A 24,712-nucleotide genomic window follows, 5' to 3' on the forward strand; every position below is an offset into this window, starting at 1 on the left:
GGTCACTCCTGGGTTTTGGGTCTCCCTGGGTTTGAGGTCCCTTTGGGGTCACCCCTGAATTTAGGGTCACTTTGGGGGTGGCGCCTGGGGTTGGGGCGACCCCTGGCTTTGGAGTCCCTTTGGGGTCACCGTTTGCTTTGCGATCACCCTGTTTCTGGGTCCCTGTGGTGTCACTTTGGTGTCTCTTTGGGGTCCCTTTGGTGTCCCCCTGTATTTGGGGTCCCCTATGGGGTCTCCCTGTATTTGGGGTCCCTTTGGGGTCCCCCTGTGTTTGGGGTCCCCTGTCATGACCCCGCTGCTGGCTCTGTCCCGCAGGTCCCCCGTGCCACGAGAGCTGTGGCGGTCACTGCTGGGGGCCGGGCCCCGACGACTGCCAGAAACGTGAGAACCGGGGGGGTCCCGGGGGCACCGGGGGTACCGGGGGGTGTCGGGGGTGGGCCGGACCCCCCCAGTGACCCCCCCGGTGTCCCCGCAGTGACCAAGACCATCTGCGCCCCGCAGTGCAACGGGCGCTGCTTCGGCCGCGCGCCCAACGAGTGCTGCCACGAGGAGTGCGCGGGCGGCTGCACCGGGCCCCTGCGGACAGACTGCTTCGTACGTGTGTCCGTGTGTCTGTCTGTGTGTCTGTGTGTCTGTGTGTCTGTCTGTGTGTCTGTGTGTGTGTCTGTCTGTGTGTCTGTGTGTGTGCACCGGGCCCCTGCGGACAGACTGCTTCGTACGTGTGTCCGTGTGTCTGTCTGTGTGTCTGTGTGTCTGTGTGTCTGTCTGTCTGTCTGTCTGTCTGTGTGTCTGTCTGTGTGTCTGTCTGTGTGTGTGCACCGGGCCCCTGCGGACAGACTGCTTCGTACGTGTGTCCGTGTGTCTGTCTGTGTGTCTGTGTGTCTGTGTGTCTGTCTGTGTGTCTGTGTGTGTGCACCGGGCCCCTGCGGACAGACTGCTTCGTACGTGTGTCCGTGTGTCTGTCTGTGTGTCTGTCTGTCTGTGTGTCTGTGTGTCTGTCTGTCTGTCTGTCTGTCTGTGTGTCTGTCTGTGTGTCTGTCTGTGTGTGTGCACCGGGCCCCTGCGGACAGACTGCTTCGTACGTGTGTCCGTGTGTCTGTCTGTGTGTCTGTGTGTCTGTGTGTCTGTCTGTGTGTCTGTGTGTGTGCACCGGGCCCCTGCGGACAGACTGCTTCGTACGTGTGTCCGTGTGTCTGTCTGTGTGTCTGTGTGTCTGTCTGTGTGTCTGTGTGTGTGCACCGGGCCCCTGCGGACAGACTGCTTCATACGTGTGTCCGTGTGTCTGTGTGTCTGTCTGTGTGTCTGTCTGTCTGTGTGTCTGTGTGTCTGTCTGTCTGTCTGTCTGTGTGTCTGTCTGTGTGTCTGTGTGTGTGCACCGGGCCCCTGCGGACAGACTGCTTCGTACGTCCGTCTGTCTGCCCGTCTGTCCGTCCGCAGGCCTGCCGCCACTTCAACAACAGCGGCTCGTGCGTCCCGCTGTGCCCATCCACGTGTCCATCCCCATGTCCATCTGTCCATATGTCCATCCCGTGTCCGTCTGCCCATCTCCAGGCCTGCCGCCACTTCAACGACAGCGGCTCGTGCGTCCCTCTATGTCCATCCCTGTGTCCAACTCCATGTCCATCCCCATGTCCATGGCTGTGTCCATCCCCTGTCCATCTGTCCATCCCATGTCCATCTGTCCACCCCGTGCCCATCCGTCCATCTCATGTCCATCTGTCCGTCTCCAGGCCTGCCGCCACTTCAACGACAGCGGCTCGTGCGTCCCGCTGTGCCCGCAGCCCCTGATCTACAACAAGCTCACCTTCCAGCTGGAGCCCAACCCCGACACCAAGTACCAGTACGGGGGGGTCTGCGTGCGCCAGTGCCCCCGTGAGTGCGCCCGGGGGGCTCCGGGGGGGTCACCCGGCTCTGGGGGGGCTCCAGGTGACCCCCGGGGCGTCCCCGTCCCCCTTTTCCCCAGATAACTTCGTGGTGGATCAGAGCTCGTGCGTGCGCGCCTGCCCCAACGACAAGATGGAGGTGGAGAAGAACGGGCTGAAGATCTGCGAGCCCTGCGCGGGGCTGTGCCCCAAGGGTAGGGAATGGGGGGGTTCTGGGGGTCCCCTGGGTGGGTCTGGGGTCTCTGAGACCCCCCTGACCCCTGCCCACCCCTCACAGCCTGCGAGGGCACCGGCGCCGGCAGCAAATACCAAACCGTGGATTCCAGCAACATCGACACCTTCATCAACTGCACCAAGATCCTGGGCAACCTCGACTTCCTCATCACGGGCCTGGAGGGGTGAGGGATGGAATTTGGGATTTGGGGGGTTCGGGGGGGGGTTTAGGGGTGCAGCCCCCCTGCCCCAGCCCCGCTGACCCCTCCTCTGGCCCCGCAGGGACCCCTGGCGCAACATCTCGGCGCTGGACCCCGAGAAGCTGAACGTGTTCCGGACAGTGCGGGAGATCACGGGTGAGGAGAGGGGCTGGGGGTGCTGGGACCCCCCGGGACCCCCCAGAACCCCCCTGAGCCCGGGGTGTGCCCGCAGGGTACCTGAACATCCAGTCCTGGCCCAAGCACATGCACAACTTCAGCGTCTTCTCCAACCTCGAGACCATCGGGGGACGGAGCCTGTACAAGTGAGGAGCCCCTGCCGCGTGTCCTGCGCTCCTCCCGGCATCCCTGACCCATGAATTCCCCATTTTCCCAATCCCTGAATTCCCCGTTTTCCCCAATTCCTGCATTCCCGATCCCTGAATTCCCTGTTTTCCCCAATTCCTGAATTCCCCACCATTCCCGATCCCCGAATTCCCCTTTTCCCCCAATTCCTGCATTCCCAATCCCCGAATTCCCTGTCTTCCCAAATTTCTACATTCCCCGGCATCCCAAATCCCTGAATTCCCCCTTTTCCCCAATCCCTGAATTCCCTGTTTTCTCTAATTCCTGCATTCCCCGGCATCCCCGACCCCTGAATTCTTTGCCGGCTCCCAGCGCGTCCTCCCCGCTCCTGGAGTGTCCGGGGCCGTCCCCTTCTCCTCGGAGCCTCCCCCGGGCTCCCGGGGCATCCTCCCGGTTCATCCCCCGGCTCCCGGAACATTCCCCGACTCCCGGAGCGGTTCTCGGAACTTCCCCTCACTCCCGGTTCATCCTCCCTGCTCCCGGTTCATCCTCCCGGTCTCCGCTTCATCCCCCCGGCTCCTGGAGCGGCTCCCGGTTCATTCCCGGGTCCCTGTTCTTCCACCTGCTCCCGGTTCATCCTCCCACTTCCCGGTTCATCCTCCCGGCTCCCGGAGCTTCCCCGGAGCCTCCCGTCCCCAGAGTACCCCCAGTTCCCGGAGCATCCTCTCACTCCTGGAGCATCCCCCGGAGCCCCCCAAGCTCCCAGAGCCCCCCAGGTCCCGGAGCATCCCCTCATCCCCGGTTCATTCCCTGACTCCCGGAGCAGCTCCCGGACCCCTCCCCATCTCCCGTAGCCCCCCCAGCCCCCCAATCCCGGTGTCCCTCCCTCATCCCCGGTTCATTCCCGGAATTCCCGAACCCCCCCATCTCCCGTAGCCCCCCCAGCCCCCCAATCCCGGTATCCCTCCCCCAGCCACGGTTCATCCCCCCAGTTCCCGAACCCCCTCATGTCCCATAGCCCCCCCGTACCCCCCAGCCCCCCAATCCCGGTGTCCCTCCCCCCCAGCCGCGGTTTCTCGCTGCTGATCATGAAGAACGAGAACGTGACGTCGCTGGGGCTGCGCTCGCTGCGCGAGGTGAGCGCGGGCCGCGTGTACATCACGGAGAACCGGCGGCTCTGCTTCCTGCACACCGTGCACTGGGCCGCGCTCAGCCGCAGCCGCGCCGACCTCGACATCCGCAACAACCGGCCCCGCAGCAAGTGCCGTGCGTGGGCAGGGCTGGGGAGGGGGCGTGGGACCCCCGAGGGGACACCCAGAGCCCTTGGGGCAAAGGGTGTGTCCCATAGGGAAAGGGACACCGGGCCCCCAGATCCTGCACTGAACCCCAATCCCTTACACAGGGAGGGGGCGTGGGACCCCCGAGGGGACACCCAGACCCAAAACTGAGACCCCCGGTCTGTCCCATAGAGGAGGGAACACAGGGATCCCCAGACCCCGAACTGAGACCCCTCATCCATCGCATAGAGGAGGGAACACAGGCACCCCATTCCGGGACACCAAGGGGACACCCAGACCCCAAACTGAGACCCCCGGTCTGTCCCATAGGGGAGGGGACACTGGGACCCCCAGACCCCAAACTGAGACCCCCGTCTGTCCCATAGGGGAGGGAACCCGAGGGGGCACCCAGACCCCGAACTGAGACCCCCCCATCCATCCCATAGAGGAGGGAACACAGGGACCCCCAGATCCTGCACTGAACCCCAATGCCTTCTGCAGGGAAGGGGCGTGGGACCCCCAGATCCTGCACTGAACTGAACCCCATTCCTCACACAGATCCTGCGACCCCCCTGGGACCCCTCGGGGACACACAGACCCCAAACTGAGACCCCCCAGTCTGTCCCATAAGGAAGGGGACACCAGGACCCCCAGATCCTGCCCTGAACCCCCATTCCCCCGGGCATGGGACCCCCCACGGGACCCCTCGGGGACACCCAGACCCCTCCAGGGACCCCCTGTCTGTCCCATAGGGGAGGGAACACAGGGACCCCCCCTAGGACCCCGTGGGGACACCCAGAGCCCAAACTGAGACCCCCGGTCTGTCCCATAGGGGAGGGAACACAGGGACCCCCAGATCCCGCACTGAACCCCAATGCCTTCTGCAGGGAGGGGGCGTGGGACCCCCGCGGGAACCCGAGGGGACACCCAGAGCCCTTGGGGCAAAGGGTGTGTCCCATAGGGAAAGGGACCCCAGACCCCACACTGAACCCCCCTGCGGGATCTCTTGGGCACCCCCAGACCCCTCCAGGGGTCCTCGATCTGTCCCATAAGGGAGGGGACACCGGGACAAACAGACCCCAGGCTGAGGGACCCCCAGCCCCTCTCAGAGCCCCTGGGGGCTGCCCCCAGCCCCTCTCTGGGTGACCCCAGCCCCCTGTCCCCTGGGTGCCCCCTGTCCCCTGTCCCCATGGGCGACCCCAGCCCCGCTGTTCCCTGTCCCCATGGGTGACCCCCAACCCCTCTCTATCCCCCCCAGGTACCCCCAGACCCCTGTCCCCCTGGAGCCCCCCAGCCTTGCTGTCCCCTATGGGTGCCCCCAGCCCCTCTGTGACCCCAGCCCCCTGTCCCCCTGGGTCCTCCTGGGTGCCCCCAGCCCCTCAGTGACCCCCCGGTGCCCCCAGCCCTGCTGTCCCCCGTCCCCCTGTGTGACCCCAGCCCCTGTGCTGTCCCCCCAGAGCAAGAGGGCAAGGTGTGTGACCCGCTGTGCTCGGCCGAGGGCTGCTGGGGCCCCGGGCCCGGGCAGTGCCTGTCCTGCCGCTTCTACAGCAGGAGGGGCGTCTGCGTGCCCACCTGCCGCTTCACCGAGGGGTCAGCGGGCACCGGGGGGCACCGGGGGGCATAGGGGGCATGGGGGGCATGGAGGGAAAGGGGGACATGGGGGGCATGGAGGAATAAGGGGGCGCAGAGGACAAGGGGGGCACAGGGGACATGGGAGACATGGAGGGCACAGGGGGCACAAGGAGCACAGGGGAACAGGGGGCACGGGGCATGGCGGGCACAGGGGGCATGGGGAACAAAGGGGAAAAGAGGGGCACGGGGGACAAGAGAGGCGTGGGGGGCACCAGGGGCATGGGGGACAAGGGGGGTATGGGGGGCATGAGGGGAATGGAGACAAGAGGGGCATGGGGGGCACGGGGGGCACTGAGGGCTTGGGGGGCACCAGGGGCTCAAGGGGCAAGGGGGGCATGGAGAGCACATGGGGCACAGGGGGACAAGGGGGTTATGGGGGGCATGGGGGCACAGGAGGCAAGGGGGGCATGAGGGGCAAAGTGACGGGGGGACAAGGGGGGCACGGGGGACATGGGGGACAAATGGGAAAAGAGGGGCACAGGGGACATGGGAGGCACGGGGGGTATGGGGGGCATGAGGGGGTATGGGGGGCACAGAAGCCAAGGGGGGCATGAGGGGCAAAGGGGACAAGGGGGGACATGGGGGACAAAAGGGACAAGAGGGCACGGAGGGAACACGGGGGACTCGGGGGGCACGGAAGGGCACGGGGGGATATGGGGGACAAAGGGGGTCCCAGGGTGGGCTGGGCACTGGTGCGGACCGGGGGGTGGCCCTGTCGCCCCCGATATGTCCCTGTCACCCCAGGGTGACACAGTGACACCGCGCTGTGCCCCCAGGGACCCTCGGGAGTTCTCGCAGGGCGGCGAATGCACCGAGTGCCACCCGGAGTGCGAGCGCATCGACGGCGGCGGCGCCACCTGCAACGGCTCGGTACGGCCCGCCCGCGTCCCCCGCTGTCCCCGCCGTGTCCCCGGTGTCCCCACGGTGTCCCCACACTGTCGCCACCCCCCTGCAGGGCGCCGACACCTGCACGCGCTGCGCCCACTATCGCGACGGGCCGCACTGCGTGGAGCGATGTCCCGACGGGGTCCTGGGCGAGCGCGGCCCCATCTACAAATTCCCCGACGGGAGCCGCGAGTGCCGGCCCTGCCACGAGAACTGCACGCGGGGGTGCGTGCGGGGTCCGGGGGGTCCGGGGAGAGAGGGACAGGGGGGGTTTGGGGGGGTCTGGGGAGGGTGGGGGGTCAGGAAGCCACTGGGGGAATGGGGGAGGTTCAGGGGGCGCCGTGGAGGGGAGGGTGGGGGGCTCAAAAGGTCTTTGGGGAGCCTCTGTGGGGGGCCCCGGGCAGGTTGGGGGGCTCAGGACCCCACTTGGGACCCTGTGGAGGGCAGGGCGGGGGTCCCAAATCCTCTTTAGGAGGAGGGTGGGGGTCTCGAAACCACTTTGTGAGCAGGGTGAAGGTCCAGGGGCATCACTGGGAGCAGGGTGGGGGTCCTGGGGCATCATTTGGGGCAGGTTGGGGGTCCCAAAACCTCTTTGGGAGGAGGGTGAGGACCCCCAACCTACTCTTTGGCGAGTAGGTTGGGGGTCCTGGGGTTTCACTGGGGGCAGGGTGGGGGTCCCAAGACCTTTTTGGGGATCCTCCTTGGGACCCCTTGGGCATCACTGGGGGCCTCAGGCTGGTTGGGGCGCTCAGGACTCCACTTGGGACCCTGTGGAGGGCAGGGTGGGGGTCCCAAATCCTCTTTGGGGAGCAGGGTAGGGGTCCCGAGTTATCACTGGGGACAGGTTGGGTGTCCTGGGTCATCACTTAGGGCAGGATTTGGGGAGTCAGGACCTCACTGGTGCCATTTTGGGGACTGGGGTCTCTGCTGGGGGGTCTCTCATGGGTGACCCCCATGTTCCTCCCCACAGGTGTGTGGGGCCGCTGCTGCGGGACTGCCTGGGCGACCCCCTGCCCGTGTCCAGGTACAGAGGGGGGGTCGGGGGCGTCTCGGGGGGGGCTGCAGGGACATCCCAGGGGGCTACAGGGACCCCGAGGGGCTGCGGGGACCCTAACATGTGCTTTTCCCTGTCCCCGGTTACCGTTCCCATCCCCATCCCCATCTCCATCCCGTTCCCATCCCCGTTCCCGTCCCCGTCCCCGTTCCCGCTTCCTTTGCCGTTCCCGTCCCTGTTCCTGTTCCCGTTCCCATTCCCGTTCCCGTTCATGTCCCCATGCCCGTTCCCCTTCCCTTTTCCGTTCCCGTTCCCATCCCTATCCCCACCCCATCCCCGTTCCCATTCCCGTTCCCATTCCCGTTCCCCTTCCCCTTCCCGTTCCCACTCCGTTCCCCTTTCCCTTCCCTTTCCCGTTTCTGTTCCCATCCCCATCCCCATCCCTGTTCCCGTTCCTGCTCCCATTCCTGTTCCCCTCCCCGTTCCCTTTCCCTTTCCCTTTCCCTTTCCCTTTCCCTTTCCCTTTCCCCTCCCCGTTCCCTTTCCCTTTCCCTTTTCCCACCCCGCCCCGTCCCCATCCCGTTCCCGTTCCCGTTCCCGGTGCCGCAGGCGGGCTCCGACGCTGATCGCGGTCATGGTGGTCGGCGCCGTTTTCCTCTCGTGCTCGCTGGTGCTGCTGGCGCTGCTCTACTGGCGGGGCAAGAAGATCCAGAAGAAACGGGCGATGCGGCGCTACCTGGAGCGGGGCGAGGTCAGCGCCGGGACACCGGGACGGTACCGGGACCGGCACCGGGAACGGCACCGGGGGGGCGGGGAGGGGGCGGTGTCCCGGGTCCCGTGTCCTGCCGGGATAGAGGCGTGGCCGGTCCTTGCCAGCCACGTTCCTCTCCAGCCCCAGCTCCGCTTCCATCCCAGTCGCTCTCCATCCTCATCCTGTTGTGCTCCCGTCCCTGTCCCCGTCCCTGTTCCTGTCCCTGTGCCCGTACCTGTCCCCATTTCTGTCCCCATCTCTGTCCCTGTCCCCGTTCCCGGTCCCATCCCTGCCCCTGTTCCCATTTCCGTTCCTGTTCCTGTCCCCATCCCATCCCTGTCCCCATCTCTGTCCCTGTCCCTATCCCTGTCCCTGTTCCTGTTCCCATCCCCATCTTGTCCCCATCCCTGTCCCTGTCCCCATGCCATGTCCCTGTCCCTGTCCCCATTGTCATGCTGTGTCCCTGTCCCCACTGCCGTCCCTGTTGTCACACCATGTCCCTGTCTCCATCCCCGCTGTCACGCCGTGTCCCTGTCCCCATCCCCGTCCCCATTGTCAGACCGTGTCCCCATCCCATTCCCACAGTGTGTTCCTGTCCCCGTCCCCATCCCCGTCCCTGCTGTCACGCCATGCCCCCGTCCCTGTCCCTGTCCCCGTTGTCACGCCGTGTCCCCATCCTGTCCCCATCCCTGTCTCTGTTCCCATGCCATGTCCCCGTCCCCGTCCCCGTTGTCGCGCTGTCACGCCGCGTCCCTGTCCCCATTGTCACACCATGTCCCTGTCCCCGTCCCTGTCCCCGTTGTCGCGCTGTCACGCCGTGTCCCCGCAGAGCCTGGAGCCGCTGGACCCCAGTGAGAAAGCCAACAAGGTCCTGGCCCGGATCTTCAAGGAGTCGGAGCTGAAGCGCCTCAAGGTGCTGGGCTCCGGCGTCTTCGGCACCGTGCACAAGGTGGGGCGTGGGGAGGGGGTGTGGGGAGGGGGCTGAGGTGCCGTCCCATAAATCCCATCCCATTGATCCCATTGATCCATAAATCCCATGAATCCAACCCCATTGATCCCATTGATCTATCTCATCAATCCCATTGATCCCATTGATCTCATCCCATTGATCCCATCAATCCCACCCCATAAATCCCATCCCATTGATCCCATTGATCCATAAATCCCATAAATCCAACCCCATTGATCCCATTGATACCATCAATCCCACCCCATTGATCTCATCAATCCCACCCCATTGATCCCATCCCATTGATCCCCCCTCCTTGACCCCATCAATCCCACCCCATTGATCCCATCCCATTAATTTCATCCCATTCCATTGACCCCATCCTATTGATCCATCCCATTGATCTCATTCCATTCCATTGATCCCATCCCCTTGATCCCATCCCGTCTCAGATCCCATCCCATAAATCCCACTGATCCCATCGATCCCATCAATCTCATCCCACTGATCCCATCAACCCCATTGATCCCATCCCATTGATCTCATCCCATCTCAAATCCCATCCCACCCCATAACTCCCATAAATCCCATAAATCCCATCCCATCAATCCCATTGATCCCACCCCATCCCATCCCATAAATCCCATCCCAAATCCCACCAATCCCACCGGTCCCACAGGGGATCTGGATCCCGGACGGGGATTCCATCAAGATCCCGGTGAGCATCAAGGTGATCCAGGACTGCAGCGGGCAGCAATCCTTCCACGCCGTCACCGACGTGAGTGTGGGGGGCACCGGGGGGGTCTGGGGGTCCCCTGGGGCTGGGGGGGATCCTGGGGGTGCTCCAGGGGTCCCCTCTGGGGCCAGGGGGGTCTGGGGGTTCTCCAGGGCCACTCTAGGGCTGCTCTGGGTGTCCCCCTGGAGCCACGGGTGGGTTTGGGGGTGCTCTGGGGAGGGGTTCCGGGTGTCCCCCTGCAGCCAGGGGGATTTGGGGACACGCAGGGGGTGCTCTGGGTGTCCCCCTGGATCTGGGGTGCTCTGGGGACACTCAGAGGATGCTCTGGAGGTGTTCCAGGTGTCCCCCTGAAGCCGGGGATGTTCTGGGGTGCTCTGGGGACACTATGGGGATGCTCTGGGGATGGCCAGGGGATGTTCTGGGTGTCCCCCTGGATCTGGAAAGATTTGGGGACACTCCAGAGGCACTCTGGGGGTGCTCTGGGAGTGCCCCAGGTGTCCCTCTGGACCTGGGGGTGTCCTGGGGACACTCTGGGGGTGCTCTGAGGACACTCCAAGGTGCTCTGGGGGTGTTCTGGGGGTGCTCCAGGTGTCCCTCTGAAGCCAAGGGTGCTGTGGGGGTGCTTTAGGGGTGCTCTGGGTATCCCCCTGGCTCTGGGATGCCCCAGGCACACTCTAGGGGTGCTCTGAGGACACTCCAAGGTGCTCTGGGGGTGCTCTGAGTGTCCCCCAGGATCTGGAGAGATTTGGGGACACTGAAGGGATGCTCTGAGGCTGCCCTGAGGGTGCTCTGGGGACGCTCCAGGGATGCCCAGGTGTCCCCCTGTATCTGGGGGTGCCCCGGGCACACTCTGGGGTGCTGACCCTGTGCCCCCCAGCATATGCTGGCCATCGGCAGCCTGGACCACTCGTACATCGTGCGGCTGCTGGGGATCTGCCCGGGGTGCTCTGGGGACACTCTGGGGGTGCTCTGGGTGTCCCCCTGGATCTAGGGGTGCCCTGGGGACACTCTGGGGACACTCTGGGGGCGCTCTGGGGGTGCTCTGGGGGTACCCCGGGCAGACTCTAGGGATGCTCTGGGTGTCTCCCCGGATCTGGGCAGTTTTGGGGACACTCTGGGGATGGTCTGAGTGTCCCCCCAGATCCGGGGGTACCCCGGGCACACTCTGGGGTGCTGACCCTGTGCCCCCCAGCACATGCTGGCCATCGGCAGCCTGGACCACTCGTACATCGTGCGGCTGCTGGGGATCTGCCCGGGCCCGCAGCTGCAGCTGGTGACGCAGCTGCTGCCGCTGGGCTCGCTGCTCGACTACGTGCGCAAGAACCGCGGCGCCATCAGCCCCCAGCTGCTGCTCAACTGGTGCGTGCAGGTGGCCAAGGTCAGTGCCCGGGGAGCCACGGGCTGCTGAGGCATAAAAAATGAGGGGGTGAAGGGTTTGGGGTGGTTCCCGCTGATTCCTTCAGTCCTAAAACCTGAGAATTCACATATGGTGAAGGGTTTGGGGTGGTTCCTGAGCCTTCCTGAGTCCTAAAAAATGAGGGGTTACACGGGTTGAAGGGTTTGGGGTGGTTCCTGCGCATGCCTTTGGTCCTAACAGCTGAGAGGGTGAAGGGTTTGGGGGGCTCTGCATGTTCCTTTGGTCCTAAAAGATGAGGGTGAAGGGTTTGGGGCGATTCCTGTATGTTCCTACCATCCTAAAAAGCGAGGGTGAAGGGTTTAGGGGCTCCTGCGCCTTTCTGAGTCCTAAAAACTGAGGGGTCCCATGGGGTGAAGGGTTTGGGGTGGTTCCTGTGCATTCCTGAGTCCTAAAAACTGAGAGTCAGACACAGTGAAAGGCTTTGGGGTGGTTCCTGCTCATTCCTTTGGTCCTAAAAATGGAGAGCTCAGACATGGTTAAGGACTTCTCTCTGGTCCTAAAAATTGAGAGTTCACACAGGGTGAAGGGTTTGGGGTGGCTCCTGCACATTCCTTTATATAAAAATAAATATCAAGCATTTAATACAACATATCACAAATAACATATACGTATTGTATAAATGATAACAGAAAATAGATATCAAATATTTTTTTAAAATAAGACAAAATTTCCTGTAGGCACCTCTGCCTCCCCTGTGTTTTAGGGGATGTACTACCTGGAGGAGCATTGCATGGTGCACAGGAACCTGGCTGTTATATTATACATTATCCAACATATAACCAATATTACATACATATAACAAATATATCCAATAAATAAATAACAAATATATTAAAATTTAAGCTTTCTCCCCGTTTTCAGGGCATGTACTACCTGGAGGAGCACCGCATGGTGCACAGGAACCTGGCTGTTATATTGTATATTATACAATATACAATATATAACCAATATTATATACATTTAATAAATGCAATAAATAAATAAATGAACAAATAAATGAATAAATATTTTAAAATAATCTTTCTCCCCATTTTCAGGGCATGTACTACCTGGAGGAGCACCGCATGGTGCACGGGAACCTGGCTGTTATATTGTATATTATACAATATACAATATATAACCAATATTATATACATTTAACAAATACAATAAATAAATAAATATTAAAATTTAATCTTTCTCACTATTTTCAGGGCATGTACTACCTGGAGGAGCACCGCATGGTGCACGGGAACCTGGCTGTTATATTGTACATTATACGATATACAACCAATATTATACACGTATATTAAATATATTAAATAAATAACAAATATATTAAAATTTAATCTTTCTCCCCATTTTCAGGGCATGTACTACCTGGAGGAGCACCGCATGGTGCACAGGAACCTGGCTGCCCGGAACGTGCTGCTCAAGTCGCCCAGCCAGGCGCAGGTGGCCGATTTCGGCATCGCCGACCTGCTGTACCCCGACGACAAGAAATACTTCTACAACGAGCTCAAGGTGGGGCTGGGGGCTGGGACCCCCGAGGGGCAGCGGTGGGACCCCCAATGGCACCCATGTCACCCCCCAATGGCGCTGGTGTCACCTCAAATGGCACCCAAAGGACGCCGGTGTCACCCACTCTGGGGCACCCTCAATGGCATTGGTGTGACACCCAATGGCATCGGTGGGACCCCCAAGGGGGCATTGGTGTCACACCCAGTGGCATTGGTGTCATCCCCAAGGGGCATCGATGGGATCTCAAATGGCACCGGTGTCACCTCAAATGGCACCCGTGTCACCTCAAATGGCACCCAAATGGCACCCATGTCACCCCCAATGGCATCGGTGTCACCCCCAATGGGCATTGGTGGGACCCCCCAATGGCATCAGTGGGACCCCCCAATGGCATCGGTGGGACCCCCCAATGGCATTGGTGTCACCTCAAATGGCATTGGTGCCACCTACTCTGGGACACACCAAATGGCATTGGTGTCACACCGAACGCCATCCGTGTCACCTGCTCTGGGACACACCAAATGGCATCAGTGTCACCTCAAATGGCACCCAAATGGCATCGGTGTGACACCCCCAAAGGCCATTGGTGTTACCCCGGTGCCATTGGTGTCACCCCAAATGGCATCAGTGTCACCCGCTCTGGGACACCCCAAATGCCATCGGTGTCACCCCCAAATGCCATCGGTGTCACCCCCAAATGGCATCAGTGTGACACCCACTGGCACCGGTGTCATACCCAATGGCATTGATGTCACCCACTCTGAGACACCCTCAATGGCATTGGTGTCACCTCAAATGGCGTCAGTGTCACACCAAATGGCATCGGTGTCACACCAAATGCCGTCCCTGTCACCTGCTCTGGGGCACCCCAAATGCCATCAGTGTCACCCCAAATGGCATCAGTGTCACCCGCTCTGGGACACCCCAAATGCCATCGGTGTCACCCCCAAATGCCATCAGCGTCATCCCCAAATGGGACTGGTGTCACACCCAAATGGCATCGGCGTCACCCAATCTGGGACACCCCAAATGCCATCCTGTCGCCCCAAATGACACCCATGTCACCCCCAGATGCCATCTGTGTCACCCGCTCTGTACCCCTGGGACCCCCCTGACACCGTTGTGCCCATGTCCCCATGGTGTCCCCACAGTGTCCCCACGGTGTCCTCTTGCTGTCCCTGTGGTGTCCCCACGGTGTCCCCACAGTGTCCCCCCATTGCCCCCATGGTGCCCCCATGGTATCCCCTCATTGTCCCCATGTCCCCATGGTGTCCCCACATTGTCCCCACATTGTCCCCACGGTGTCCCCGCCTTTCCCGCAGACTCCCATCAAGTGGATGGCGCTGGAGAGCATCCACTTCGGCAAGTACACGCACCAGAGCGACGTCTGGAGCTACGGTGAGATCACACTGCTGTCCCCTGCTGTCCCCCGATGTCCCCTGCTGTCCCTCACTGTCCCCCGGTGTCCCCTCGGTGTCCCCAGGGGTGACACTGTGGGAGATGATGACATTTGGGGGCCGAGCCCTACGCCGGGATCCGCCTGGCCGGGCTGTCCCCCTGTCCCTCACTGTCCCCAGTGTCCCCGGTGTCCCCATGGCTCACAGCCGTCCCTGCTGTCCCCAGGGGTGACACTGTGGGAGATGGTGACCTTTGGAGCCGAGCCCTACGCCAGGATACACCTGGCTGAAGTGCCCCGGTGTCCCCGCTGTCCCTGGTGTCCCCCACTGTGCCCAGCTGTCCCTTGCTGTCCCCATGGCTCACGGGCTGTCCCTCAGTGTCCCCTGCTGTCCCTCACTGTCCCCTGCTGTCCCCAGGGGTGACACTGTGGGAGATGGTGACCTTTGGGGGCCGAGCCCTACGCCGGGATCCGCCTGGCCGTGCTGTCCCTCTGCTGTCCCCGGTGTCCCTGCTGTCCCTCCTATCCCTGGTGTCCCTGTGGCTCACAGCTGTCCCCTGCTGTCCCTCACTGTCCCCCGGTGTCCCCTCGGTGTCCCCAGGGGTGACACTGTGGGAGATGATGACATTTGGGGGCCGAGCCCTACGCCGGGATCCGCCTGGCCGGGCTGTCCCCCTGTCCCTCACTGTCCCCAGTGTCCCCGGTGTCCCCATGGCTCACAGGCGTCCCTGCTGTCCCCAATGCTCACAGCTGTCCCTTGGTGTCCCCAGGGGTGACACTGTGGGAGATGATGACATTTGGGGCTGAGCCCTACGCCAGGATCCGCCTGGCCGGGCTGTCCTTGGTGTCCCTGCTATCCCTGGTGTCCCTGTGGCTCATGGGCTGTCCCCAATGTCCCCGGTGCTCACAGATGTCCCTGCTGTCCCCAGGGGTGACACTGTGGGAGATGGTGACCTTTGGGGGTCGAGCCCTACGCCGGGATCCGCCTGGCCGGGCTGTCCCCCTGTCCCTCATTGTCCCCGGTGTCCCCGGTGTCCCCATGGCTCACAGCCGTCCCTGCTGTCTCTCGCTGTCCCTGCTGTCCCCAGGGGTGACACTGTGGGAGATGGTGACCTTTGGGGATCGAGCCCTACGCCGGGATCCGCCTGGCCGGGCTGTCCCCCTGTCCCCATTTTCCCTGCTATCCCTGGTGTCCCTGTGGCTCACAGCTGTCCCCTGCTGTCCCTCACTGTCCCCTGCTGTCCCCAGGGGTGACACTGTGGGAGATGGTGACCTTTGGGGATCGAGCCCTACGCCGGGATCCGCCTGGCCGGGCTGTCCCCCTGCTGTCCCCGGTGTCCCTGCTGTCCCTGCTATCCCTGGTGTCCCTGTGGCTCACAGCTGTCCCCTGCTGTCCCTCACTGTCCCCTGCTGTCCCCAGGGGTGACACTGTGGGAGATGATGACCTTCGGGGCCGAGCCCTACGCCGGGATCCGCCTGGCCGAGGTTCCCGACCTGCTGGAGAAGGGCGAGCGGCTCTCGCAGCCCCAGATCTGCACCATCGACGTCTACATGGTCATGGTGAAATGTGAGCGGGGACAGGTGGCACTGGGTGGCACAGGGTGGCATCAGGGCTGGCATCAGGGCTGGCACAGATCTGCACCATCGACGTCTACATGGTCATGGTGAAATGTGAGCGGGGACAGGTGGCACTGGGGTGGCATCAGAGTGGCACCAGGGCGGCATCAGGGCTGGCACTGGGCTGGCACCGGGCTGGTACAGATCTGCACCATCGACATCTACATGGTCATGGTGAAATGTGAGTGGGGACAGGTGGCACAGGGTGGCATCAGGGCTGGCACAAGGCTGGCACCGGGCTGGCACAGATCTGCACCATCGATGTCTACATGGTCATGGTGAAATGTGAGCGGGGACAGGTGGCACAGGGTGGCACAGGGTGGCATCAGGGCTGGCACCGGGCTGGCACTGGGGTGACACAGATCTGCACCATCGACGTCTACATGGTCATGGTGAAATGTGAGCGGGGACGGGGACACTGGGGTGGCACCAGGACTGTCCCCAGAGCGTTCACCAGGGTGGCACCAGGGCTGGCACAGGGCTTTCAGGGTCCTGCTGCTGTCCCCAGGGCTGGGCAGGACGTGCTGCTGTCCCCACCCCTGTCCCCGTCCCCAGAGCCGTGTCCTGGCAGTGTCCCCGTCCCCAGGCTGTGTCCTGGCTGTGTCCCCACTCTGTGACCCTGTCCCCACCCCCAGGACCGTGTCCCCATGCCGTGCTCCTGTCCCCAGCCCATGGCCCTGTCCCAGGCTGTGTCCTGGCTGTGTCCCCCATCCCCAGAGCCGTGTCCTGGCAGTGTCCCCACCCTGGTGACCCTGTCCCTGTCCCCACCCCGTGACCGTGTCCCCACCCCGTGACCGTGTCCCTGTCCCCGTCCCCAGGCTGGATGATCGATGAGAACATCCGTCCCACCTTCAAGGAATTGGCCAACGAGTTCACCCGCATGGCCCGGGACCCCCCGCGCTACCTGGTCATCAAGGTGAGACCCCAAAACCCCCCCAAAACACCCCCAAACCACCCCCCAGAACCCCCCAAAACTCCCCCAGGACCCCCCGCGCTACCTGGTCATCAAGGTGAGACCCCTAAACCCAACCAGGACCCTCCAGACCCCCTCAAAACCCCCCAGAACCTCCCCAGACCCTCCAGCACCCCCCCAGAGCTACCTGGTCATCAAGGTGAGACCCCAAAAGCCCCCAAAACACCCCCAGACCCCCTCAGACCCCCCAAATTTCTCAACCCTGACCTGGGACCCCCCCAACCCCCATACCTGGTGACCAAGGGGAGCCCCTAAACCCCCCCAGACCCCCCAAATCTCCCCCAGACCCCAAAACCCCCAAGTTTGACCCATTTTCCCCATACCTGGTGACCAAGGTGAGCCCCCAAACCCCCCCAGACCCCCCAGACCCCAAAACCTCCAATCCTGACGATGACCAAGGTGAGCCCCCAAACCCCCCATAGACCCCCCCCCAAATCCCCCCCAGACCCCCATCCCTGACCCATTGCCCTCATACCTGGTGACCAAGGTGAGCCCCCAAACCCCCCCAAACACCCCAGACCCCCCCAAATCCCCCCCAAACCCCCCCAAACCCCCCATCCCTGACCCATTTTCCCCATACCTGGTGACCAAGGTGAGCCCCCAAACCCCCCCAAACCCCCCAGACCCCCCCAAATCCCCCCCAAAAAGCCCCCAAACCCCCCATCCCTGATCCATTTTCCCCATACCTGGTGACCAAGGTGAGCCCCCAAACCCCCCCAGACCCCCCCAAATGCCCCCAAAACCCCCCCGAATCCCTGCCAGACCACCCCAAACCCCCCAATCCTGACCTGGGACCCCTCCCCCCCATCAGGAGAGCGGGGCCGCGCCCCCCGGCGAGCCCCCCGCCCTGAGCGAGAAGGAGCTGGACGAGGTGGAGACGCTGGAGCTGGAGGAGGAGGAGGAGGAGGAGGAGGAGGAGGAGGAGCTGGACGGGACCTTCGGCCTCAGCCCCGGCGGGCTCGGCCCGCAGCGCCCCCGCGGCGGCTGCGCCAGGGTGAGACCCCCGGGCCGGGGGGGATCGGGGGGAAATTGGGGAGAATTTGGGGGGATTTGGGGCATTACGGGGATTGGGGGTGTCACCATTGGCGGTGTCCCTGTGGTGTCCCCATTGCGTCCCCTTGGTGTCCCCTCGGTGTCACCGCGGTGTCCCTGTGGTGTCCCCACTGTGTCCCCGTGGTGTCCCCACTGTGTCCCCTTGGTGTCCCCTCGGTGTCACCGCGGTGTCCCTGTGGTGTCCCCTTGGTGTCTCCTCGGTGTCACCGCGGTGTCCCTGTGGTGTCCCCATGTCCCTGTGGTGTCTCGGTGTCCCCACTGTGTCCCCTTGGTGTCTCCTCGGTGTCACCGCGGTGTCCCTGTGGTGTCCCCACTGTGTCCCTGTGGTGTCCCCACTGTGTCCCCTTGGTTTCCCCTCTGTGTCCCCTCTGTGTCCCTTCAGTGCCAGCCCCCAATGTCCCCCCATGTCCCTGTGGTGTCCCCTTGGTGTCTCCTCAGTGTCACCGCGGCGTCCCCACTGTGTCCCCATGTCCCTGTGGTGTCTCGGTGTCCCCTCCGTGTCCCCTCAGCGCCAGCCCCCAATGTCCCCCCCCGTGTTCCTGTGGCGTCCCCTTGGTGCCAGCTCGGCCATGTCCCCGTGGTGTCCCCTCAGTGTCCCCACGATGTCCCCTGAGTGTCCCCTCGGTGCCCGCCCCCTGTGTCCCTCCATGTGTCCCCCCTGTGTCCCCTCGGTGTCCCCGTGGTATCCCCTCGGTGCCAGCACCCCCGTGTCCCCCCACCACGTCCCCATGTCCCCGCCATGTCCTCGCGGTGTCCCCTCGGTGTCCCCACAATGTCCCCACTGTGTTCCCGTGGTGCCACCCCTGCCATGTCCCCACCGTGTCACCTTGGTGTCTCCTCGGTGTCCCCGTGGTGTCCCCTCAGTGCCAGCCGCCCATGTCCCCACCATGCCCCCATGGTGTCCCAGGTCCCCGTGGTGTCCCTGTGGTGTCCCCATGTCCCCCCCCGTGTCCCCTCAGTGCCAGCCCCGCTGTCCCCTCGATATCCCCATGTCCCCACGATGTCCCCTGGGTGTCCCCTCGGTGCCGGGCCCGCCATGTCCCCCCCGTGTCCCTGTGGTGTCCCCACCACGTCCCCTCGATGTGCCCTGGGTGTCCCCTCAGTGCCAGCCCCCAATGTCCCCTCAGTGTCCCCTCGGTGTCTCTGCAGTGCCAGCCCTTCCGTGTCCCCATGATGTCCCCACCGTGTCGCCTTGGTGTCCCCTCAGTGCCAGCCGCCCATGTCCCCACCATGTCCCCGTGGTGTCCCTGTGGTGTCCCCTCAGTGCCAGCCCCCGTGTCCCCCCCATGTACCCATGTCCCCACTGTGTCACTTTGGTGTCTCCTTGGTGTCCCCGTGGTGTCCCCTCAGTGCCAGCCACCCATGTCCCCGTGGTGTCCCTGTGGTGTCTCCATGTCCCCCCCGTGTCCCCTCAGTGCCATCCCCGCTGTCCCCTCGGTATCCCCATGTCCCCTCGGTGTCCCCGTGGTGTCCCCTCGGTGCCATCCCCGCTGTCCCCTCGGTGTCCCCATGTCCCCTCGGTGTCCCCGTGGTGTCCCCTCAGTGCCATCCCCGCTGTCCCCTCGGTATCCCCATGTCCCCACGGTGTCCCCGTGGTGTCCCCTCGGTGCCATCCCCGCTGTCCCCTCAGTGTCCCCATGTCCCCTCGGTGTCCCCGTGGTGTCCCCTCGGTGCCATCCCCGCTGTCCCCTCGGTGTCCCCGTGGTGTCCCCTCGGTGCCATCCCCGCTGTCCCCGCAGAGCCCGAGCCTGCTGAGCGCCCCCGCCGGGTACATCCCCATGAACCAGCCCGGCCTGGGCTGCGCCCGCCAGGTACCGGGGCTGGGGGGGCTTTGGGGGGCTCTGGGGGGCTGGGGGGCTCTGGGGGGCTGGGGGGCTTTGGGGGGCTCTGGGGGGCTGGGGGGCTTTGGGGGGCTCTGGGGGGTTTGGGGGGCGTTGGGGGGCTTTGGGGTTGGGGTCTCTTTGAGATCCCCCCCTCTTACTGTCGGTGTACCCATGGGGGGGGGTGGTCCCAGGGCAAGTTTGGGGTCCCGGGGCAGGTTTGGGGTCTCCCCCCTGACCCCCCCCCCCCCCCCCCGTACCCCCAGCCTGGGGGGTCCCGGGTCAGTTTTGGGGTCCCGGGTCAGTTCCGGGCTCTCCCCCCTGACCCCCCCCGGTACCCCCAGCCCAGGGGGTACCGGGGCAGGTTTGAGATCTCGGGGCGGTTTTGGGGTCCCGGGTCAGGTTTGGGGTCCCGGGTCGGGTTTGCGGGGTCCCGGGGCGGTTTTGGGGTCCCGAGTCGGGTTTGGGGGGTCCCGGGTCAGGTTTGGGGTCCCGGGTCGGGTTTGGGGGATCCCGGGGCAGGTTTGGGGGGTCCCGGGTCGGGTTTGCGGGGTCCCGGGGCAGGTTCGGGGTCCCAGGACAGGTTTGGGGGGTCCCGGGGCAGGTTTGGGGTCTCGGGTCAGGTTTGGGGTCTCAGGTCAGGTTCGGGGTCTCGGGTCAGGTTTGGGGTCTCAGGTCAGGTTCGGGGTCCCGGGTCAGGTTTGGGGTCTCGGGTCAGGTTCGGGGTCCCGGGTCAGGTTTGGGGTCCCGGGTCAGGTTTGGGGTCTCGGGTCAGGTTTGGGGTCTCGGGTCAGGTTCGGGGTCCCGGGTCAGGTTTGGGGTCTCGGGTCAGGTTCGGGGTCTCGGGTCAGGTTTGGGGTCTCAGGTCAGGTTCGGGGTCCCGGGTCAGGTTTGGGGTCTCGGGTCAGGTTCGGGGTCCCGGGTCAGGTTTGGGGTCCCGGGTCAGGTTTGGGGTCTCGGGTCAGGTTTGGGGTCTCGGGTCAGGTTCGGGGTCCCGGGTCAGGTTTGGGGTCTCGGGTCAGGTTTGGGGTCCCGGCTCAGCTCCGGGCTCTCCCCCCTGACCCCCGCCCGTCCCCCCAGCCCGCGGTGCCGCGGCCGCGCCGCCCCCGCTCCCGGCGGGGCTCCGCGGGCCGCGCGCTGTCCGAGTGCTCCGAGGGCCGCGGCGCCGCCCCGGAGCTGGAGCTGCGCGGCTCGGGGGGGTCCCTGGGGGGGTCCCTGTGCCGCAGCCTCCGCTCGCGGGGGGGGGACAGCGCGTACCTGTCCCAGCGCGGGAGCCTGCAGCCCCCGCCGGGGCCCGGCTCCGAGGGCAGCGAGGAGGATCCCGACGGGTACGTGAGCCCCAACTGCGCCCCCCGAGGTGAGGAGGGGGCTCGGGGGGGCGGGGAGGGGGATGGGGGTCTTGGGGAGGGGGGGGTCCCATCCTATTCGATCGGGTTTTGGGGCTTTGTGGGGGTCCCATCCTGCTGGAATGGGGATGGGGGGGGGGGGGTCTGCCCCACTCATGGGGGTCTTGGGGAGGGGGGGGTTCTGTCCCTTTGGATTGGGTCTGGGGGCTCCTGGTGTCCCCGTGGTGTCCCCTCGGTGTCCCCTCGGTGGGACCCACCCCCGTCCGTGTGGGTCCCATCCTGCTGGAATGGGGATGGGGGAGGGTCTGCCCCATTCATGGGGGTCTTGGGGAGGGGGGTCCTGTCTCATTGGGTGGGGTTTTGGGGCTTTGTGGGGGTCCCATCCTGCGGGGATGGGGATGGGGATGGGGAGGTCGGCCCCACTCATGGGGGTCTTGGGGAGGGGGGGGGTTCTGTCCCTTTGGATTGGGTCTGGGGGCTCCCCCCGTCCGTGGGGGTCTTTATGGAGAGGGTTCTGTCCCTTTGGATTGAGTTTTGGGGCTCCCCCCCTCCATGGGGGTCCTTTTTGGGGAGGGGTCTCATCCCACTGGATCGGGTCTGGGGGCTCCCCCTGTCCGTGGGGGTTTTAGGGAGGGGGGGTCTCATCCCATTGCATCGGGTTTTGGGGTTCCCTCCATCCATGGGAGCCCTCATGGGGGTCCCATCCCATTGAGTTGGGTCTGGGGGCTCCCCCTGTCCGTGGGGGTCCTTATTGGGGGTCTCTGTCCCACTGGATTGGGGCTGGGGGTCCCATCCCGCAGGGTTTGGGGTCCCTCTGCCTCTAGGGGGTTCCATCCCCTATTTTTGGGGTGGGGGTCCCATCCCACAGGATTTGGGGTCTCTTGGGGAGTCCATCTCCGATTTTTGGGGTGGGGGTCCCATCCTGCAGGGTTTGGGGGAGGGGTCCATTCGCTGTTTTTGGAGTGGGGGTCCCATCCCGCAGGGTTTGGGGGTCTCCTGTGCCTCTGGGGGGGCTCCATCCCCTATTTTTGGGGTGGGGGTCCCATCCCGCAGGGTTTGGGGGTCTCCTGTGCCTCTAGGGGGTCCCATCCCCTATTTTTGGGGTGGGGGTCCCATCCCGCAGGGTTTGGGGGTCTCCTCTGCCTCTGGGGGGGCTCCATCCCCGATTTTTGGGGTGGGGGTCCCATCCTGCAGGGTTTGGGGGAGGGGTCCATTCGCTGTTTTTGGGGTGGGGGTCCCATCCTGCAGGGTTTGGGGGGGGGTCCATTCGCTGTTTTTGGGGTGGGGGTCCCATCCCGCAGGGTTTGGGGGTCTCCTGTACCTCTGGGGGGGCTCCATCCCCGATTTTTGGGGTGGGGGTCCCATCCTGCAGGGTTTGGGGGAGGGGTCTATTCGCTGTTTTTGGGGTGGGGGTCCCATCCTGCAGGATTTGGGGGTCTCCTGTGCCTCTGGGGGGGCTCCATCCCCTATTTTTGGGGGTTTTGGGGGCTCATTTAAGGGGATTCTCTTTTTAGGAATTTAGGATTTTAGGACCTAAAAATCCTAAAAAAAGGATCTAAAACCCTCCCCTGTGAGGGTTTGGGGGGGGGGGGGGGGGGGGGTCCTCACCTTTATCTCCCCCTCCCCACCAACCAGACCCCGCCGCGCGCTCGGCGCCGCCCCCAGGCGAGGAAGAGGAGCGTGAGGAAGGTGAGGATGACGATGACGATGATGACGATGAAGAGTACGAATACATGAACCGCCCCCCCCAACCACCCCGCCCGGCCTCTCTGGAGGAGCTGGGCTACGAATACATGGAGCTGGGGGGCTGCGACCCCCCCAGGAGACCCCCGGGAAGACCCCCCCCCCAAAACCAACGCGGCGAGGAAGACGAGGGTGAGGAGGAGGAGGAGGAGGAGGAAGATTACGAGTACATGAACAAACAGCCGCGCCTCAGCCGCTCCCTCCTCCTGCACCACCACGGTTACACCGAGATGAGACCCGGCGACCCCCGCCCCACCCCGGCGACCCCCGCCCGCTGTGAGGGGGAGGATGAGGAGGGCGAGGAAGGCTACGAGGAGATGGAGGCGGTGCCGCGGCCGCGCTGCCGCCCCCTCCCCATGAAGGCGCTGCGCAGTTTGGAAGCCTCGGACTGCGCCTTCGACAACCCCGACTATTGGCACAGCCGCCTGTTCGCCAAAGCGCGCCGGACGTAGCGGAGACCCCTCCCCAAATTAAGGGGGGGGGGGCTCGCTGGGAATATGAAGGACCCCCTTGGCCATCCCCCTAACAGGGTTTGGGGGGCTCTCTGGGACGTTTTTTGCCTTTTTTTTTGCGTTTTTTTGACCCCCAAAATGTTTTTTTTTTTTTTTTTACGCCCTCCAGGAGACCCCTCCCCATCTTTTCCCCTTGAGACCCCTCCCCATTTTTATTTTCCCTTCATCCCATTTTTTCCTTCCTCCCCTCCCCATATTTTCCTTCCTCTTCCTCCCTCACTGAAGGTGCTCCCCAAAACCCTGGAGGAGTCCTTGGGAGAATTTGGGGTCCCTGGGAGAATTTGGGGTCCCTTTGAAGCCCGGGGGTCCCCGCGTGGGATTTCTGAAGGACCCCAGACCCATTTCATTTTCAGGGTTCCCTGCTGAGTGAAGGTTTGGGGTCCTCCGGGATCCATTTTTTGTCCTTTTTTTTGCCTTTTTTCGCCTTTTTTTGCCTTTTTTTCCGAGCCTCATCCTGATTTTTATACGCCCTCCCAGGAGACCCCTCCCCATCTTTTCCCCTTGAGACCCCTCCCCTGTTTCCCCCCTTGAGACCCCTCCCCATTTTTATTTCCTCCCCCACCCATCTTTTATTTCCCCCTCCCCATTTTTTGCTTCCTCCTCCCTCATTTGGGGTCCCTTAAGGGGTCCCCATGTGGGATTTCTGAAGGACCCCAGACCCATTTCATTTTCAGGGTTCCCTGCTGAGTGAAGGTTTGGGGTCCTCTGGGATCCATTTTTTGCCTTTTTTTTGACCCCCAAAATGTTTTTTTTTTTTACGCCCTACAGGAGACCCCTCCCCATCTTTTCCCCTTGAGACCCCTCCCCATTTTTATTTTCGCTTCATCCCATTTTTTCCTTCCTCTTCCTCTCCTCCCTCATTGAAGGTGCTCCCCAAATCCCTGGGGGGGGGGGGTTTTATTTTCAGGGTCACCCTGCTGAGTGAAGGTTTGGGGGTCCCTGAGGTTGGGGGGACCCCCGGGATCCCTTTTTTGGGGGGATTTCTCCTTTTTTTGGGGGTTTCTCCTTTTTTGGGGATTTTTTCCCCGTTTTTTCGGGTTGGGGGAGGGGGAGCCCCCGCTCAGGGATCGCCCCCGGCCCCGGGGGTCGCGCGGGATGAATGAAAATAAAGAAATTTCGATAAAAAACGTCGCGGGTGAGACTTGGGGGGTTCGGAGCGGGGGATATCGGAGAGGAAACCGGGACCAAGGTCCGGTACCTGTGCCGGTACCGGGGGGGGGTCACGGGCCTGAGTGGGGCGGGGGTCGCAGGTCTGGGGGTTGGATCAGGAACATGCCGGGGATCCCCACAGCGGAGGGAAAGGGAGATCCATCGCTCCCGGTGCGCTCCTGGTACCGAAATTCCCGTTCCCTCCTCCCGCCTACATTCCCCATCACCCCCCGCGCGCCGCTTCCGGTCTCACACCCCACCTCCTCTCGCGAGAGCCGCGCTGTACGCCGGGAGTTGCAGTCCGCAGGGGCGGGGCAAGCCACACCCCTATCCGGCGCTCCGCGCGCGGGGGCCGCCGGGAGT

At 63.6% G+C, this 24,712-nt stretch overlaps 1 protein-coding gene across 1 annotated transcript in view; it reads left to right on the forward strand.

The window, feature by feature from the left end:
- ERBB3 (erb-b2 receptor tyrosine kinase 3) overlaps nt 1-23,140 on the forward strand; it is a 30,398-nt gene extending 7,258 nt beyond the window's left edge. The window contains exons 5-28 of the mRNA XM_054294600.1: nt 316-381; nt 476-594; nt 1,731-1,872; nt 1,964-2,077; nt 2,161-2,281; nt 2,379-2,452; nt 2,529-2,619; nt 3,666-3,865; nt 5,334-5,466; nt 6,285-6,378; nt 6,464-6,618; nt 7,364-7,417; nt 7,997-8,138; nt 8,968-9,087; nt 9,767-9,865; nt 11,016-11,201; nt 12,588-12,743; nt 14,063-14,138; nt 15,557-15,703; nt 16,572-16,669; nt 17,538-17,720; nt 19,519-19,590; nt 20,680-20,956; nt 22,581-23,140. Of these exons, the coding sequence (XP_054150575.1) occupies nt 316-381; nt 476-594; nt 1,731-1,872; nt 1,964-2,077; nt 2,161-2,281; nt 2,379-2,452; nt 2,529-2,619; nt 3,666-3,865; nt 5,334-5,466; nt 6,285-6,378; nt 6,464-6,618; nt 7,364-7,417; nt 7,997-8,138; nt 8,968-9,087; nt 9,767-9,865; nt 11,016-11,201; nt 12,588-12,743; nt 14,063-14,138; nt 15,557-15,703; nt 16,572-16,669; nt 17,538-17,720; nt 19,519-19,590; nt 20,680-20,956; nt 22,581-23,140 (3,479 nt within the window). The remainder of the gene's footprint in view (nt 1-315; nt 382-475; nt 595-1,730; nt 1,873-1,963; nt 2,078-2,160; nt 2,282-2,378; nt 2,453-2,528; nt 2,620-3,665; nt 3,866-5,333; nt 5,467-6,284; nt 6,379-6,463; nt 6,619-7,363; nt 7,418-7,996; nt 8,139-8,967; nt 9,088-9,766; nt 9,866-11,015; nt 11,202-12,587; nt 12,744-14,062; nt 14,139-15,556; nt 15,704-16,571; nt 16,670-17,537; nt 17,721-19,518; nt 19,591-20,679; nt 20,957-22,580) is intronic.
- Nucleotides 23,141-24,712: the final 1,572 nt, after the last annotated feature.

This window comes from Melozone crissalis, unplaced genomic scaffold (assembly GCF_028551555.1).
Source record: "Melozone crissalis strain CALT ecotype California unplaced genomic scaffold, PUWL_Pcris_2 ptg000267l_1, whole genome shotgun sequence".
Classification (NCBI taxonomy): Eukaryota; Metazoa; Chordata; class Aves; order Passeriformes; family Passerellidae; genus Melozone; species Melozone crissalis.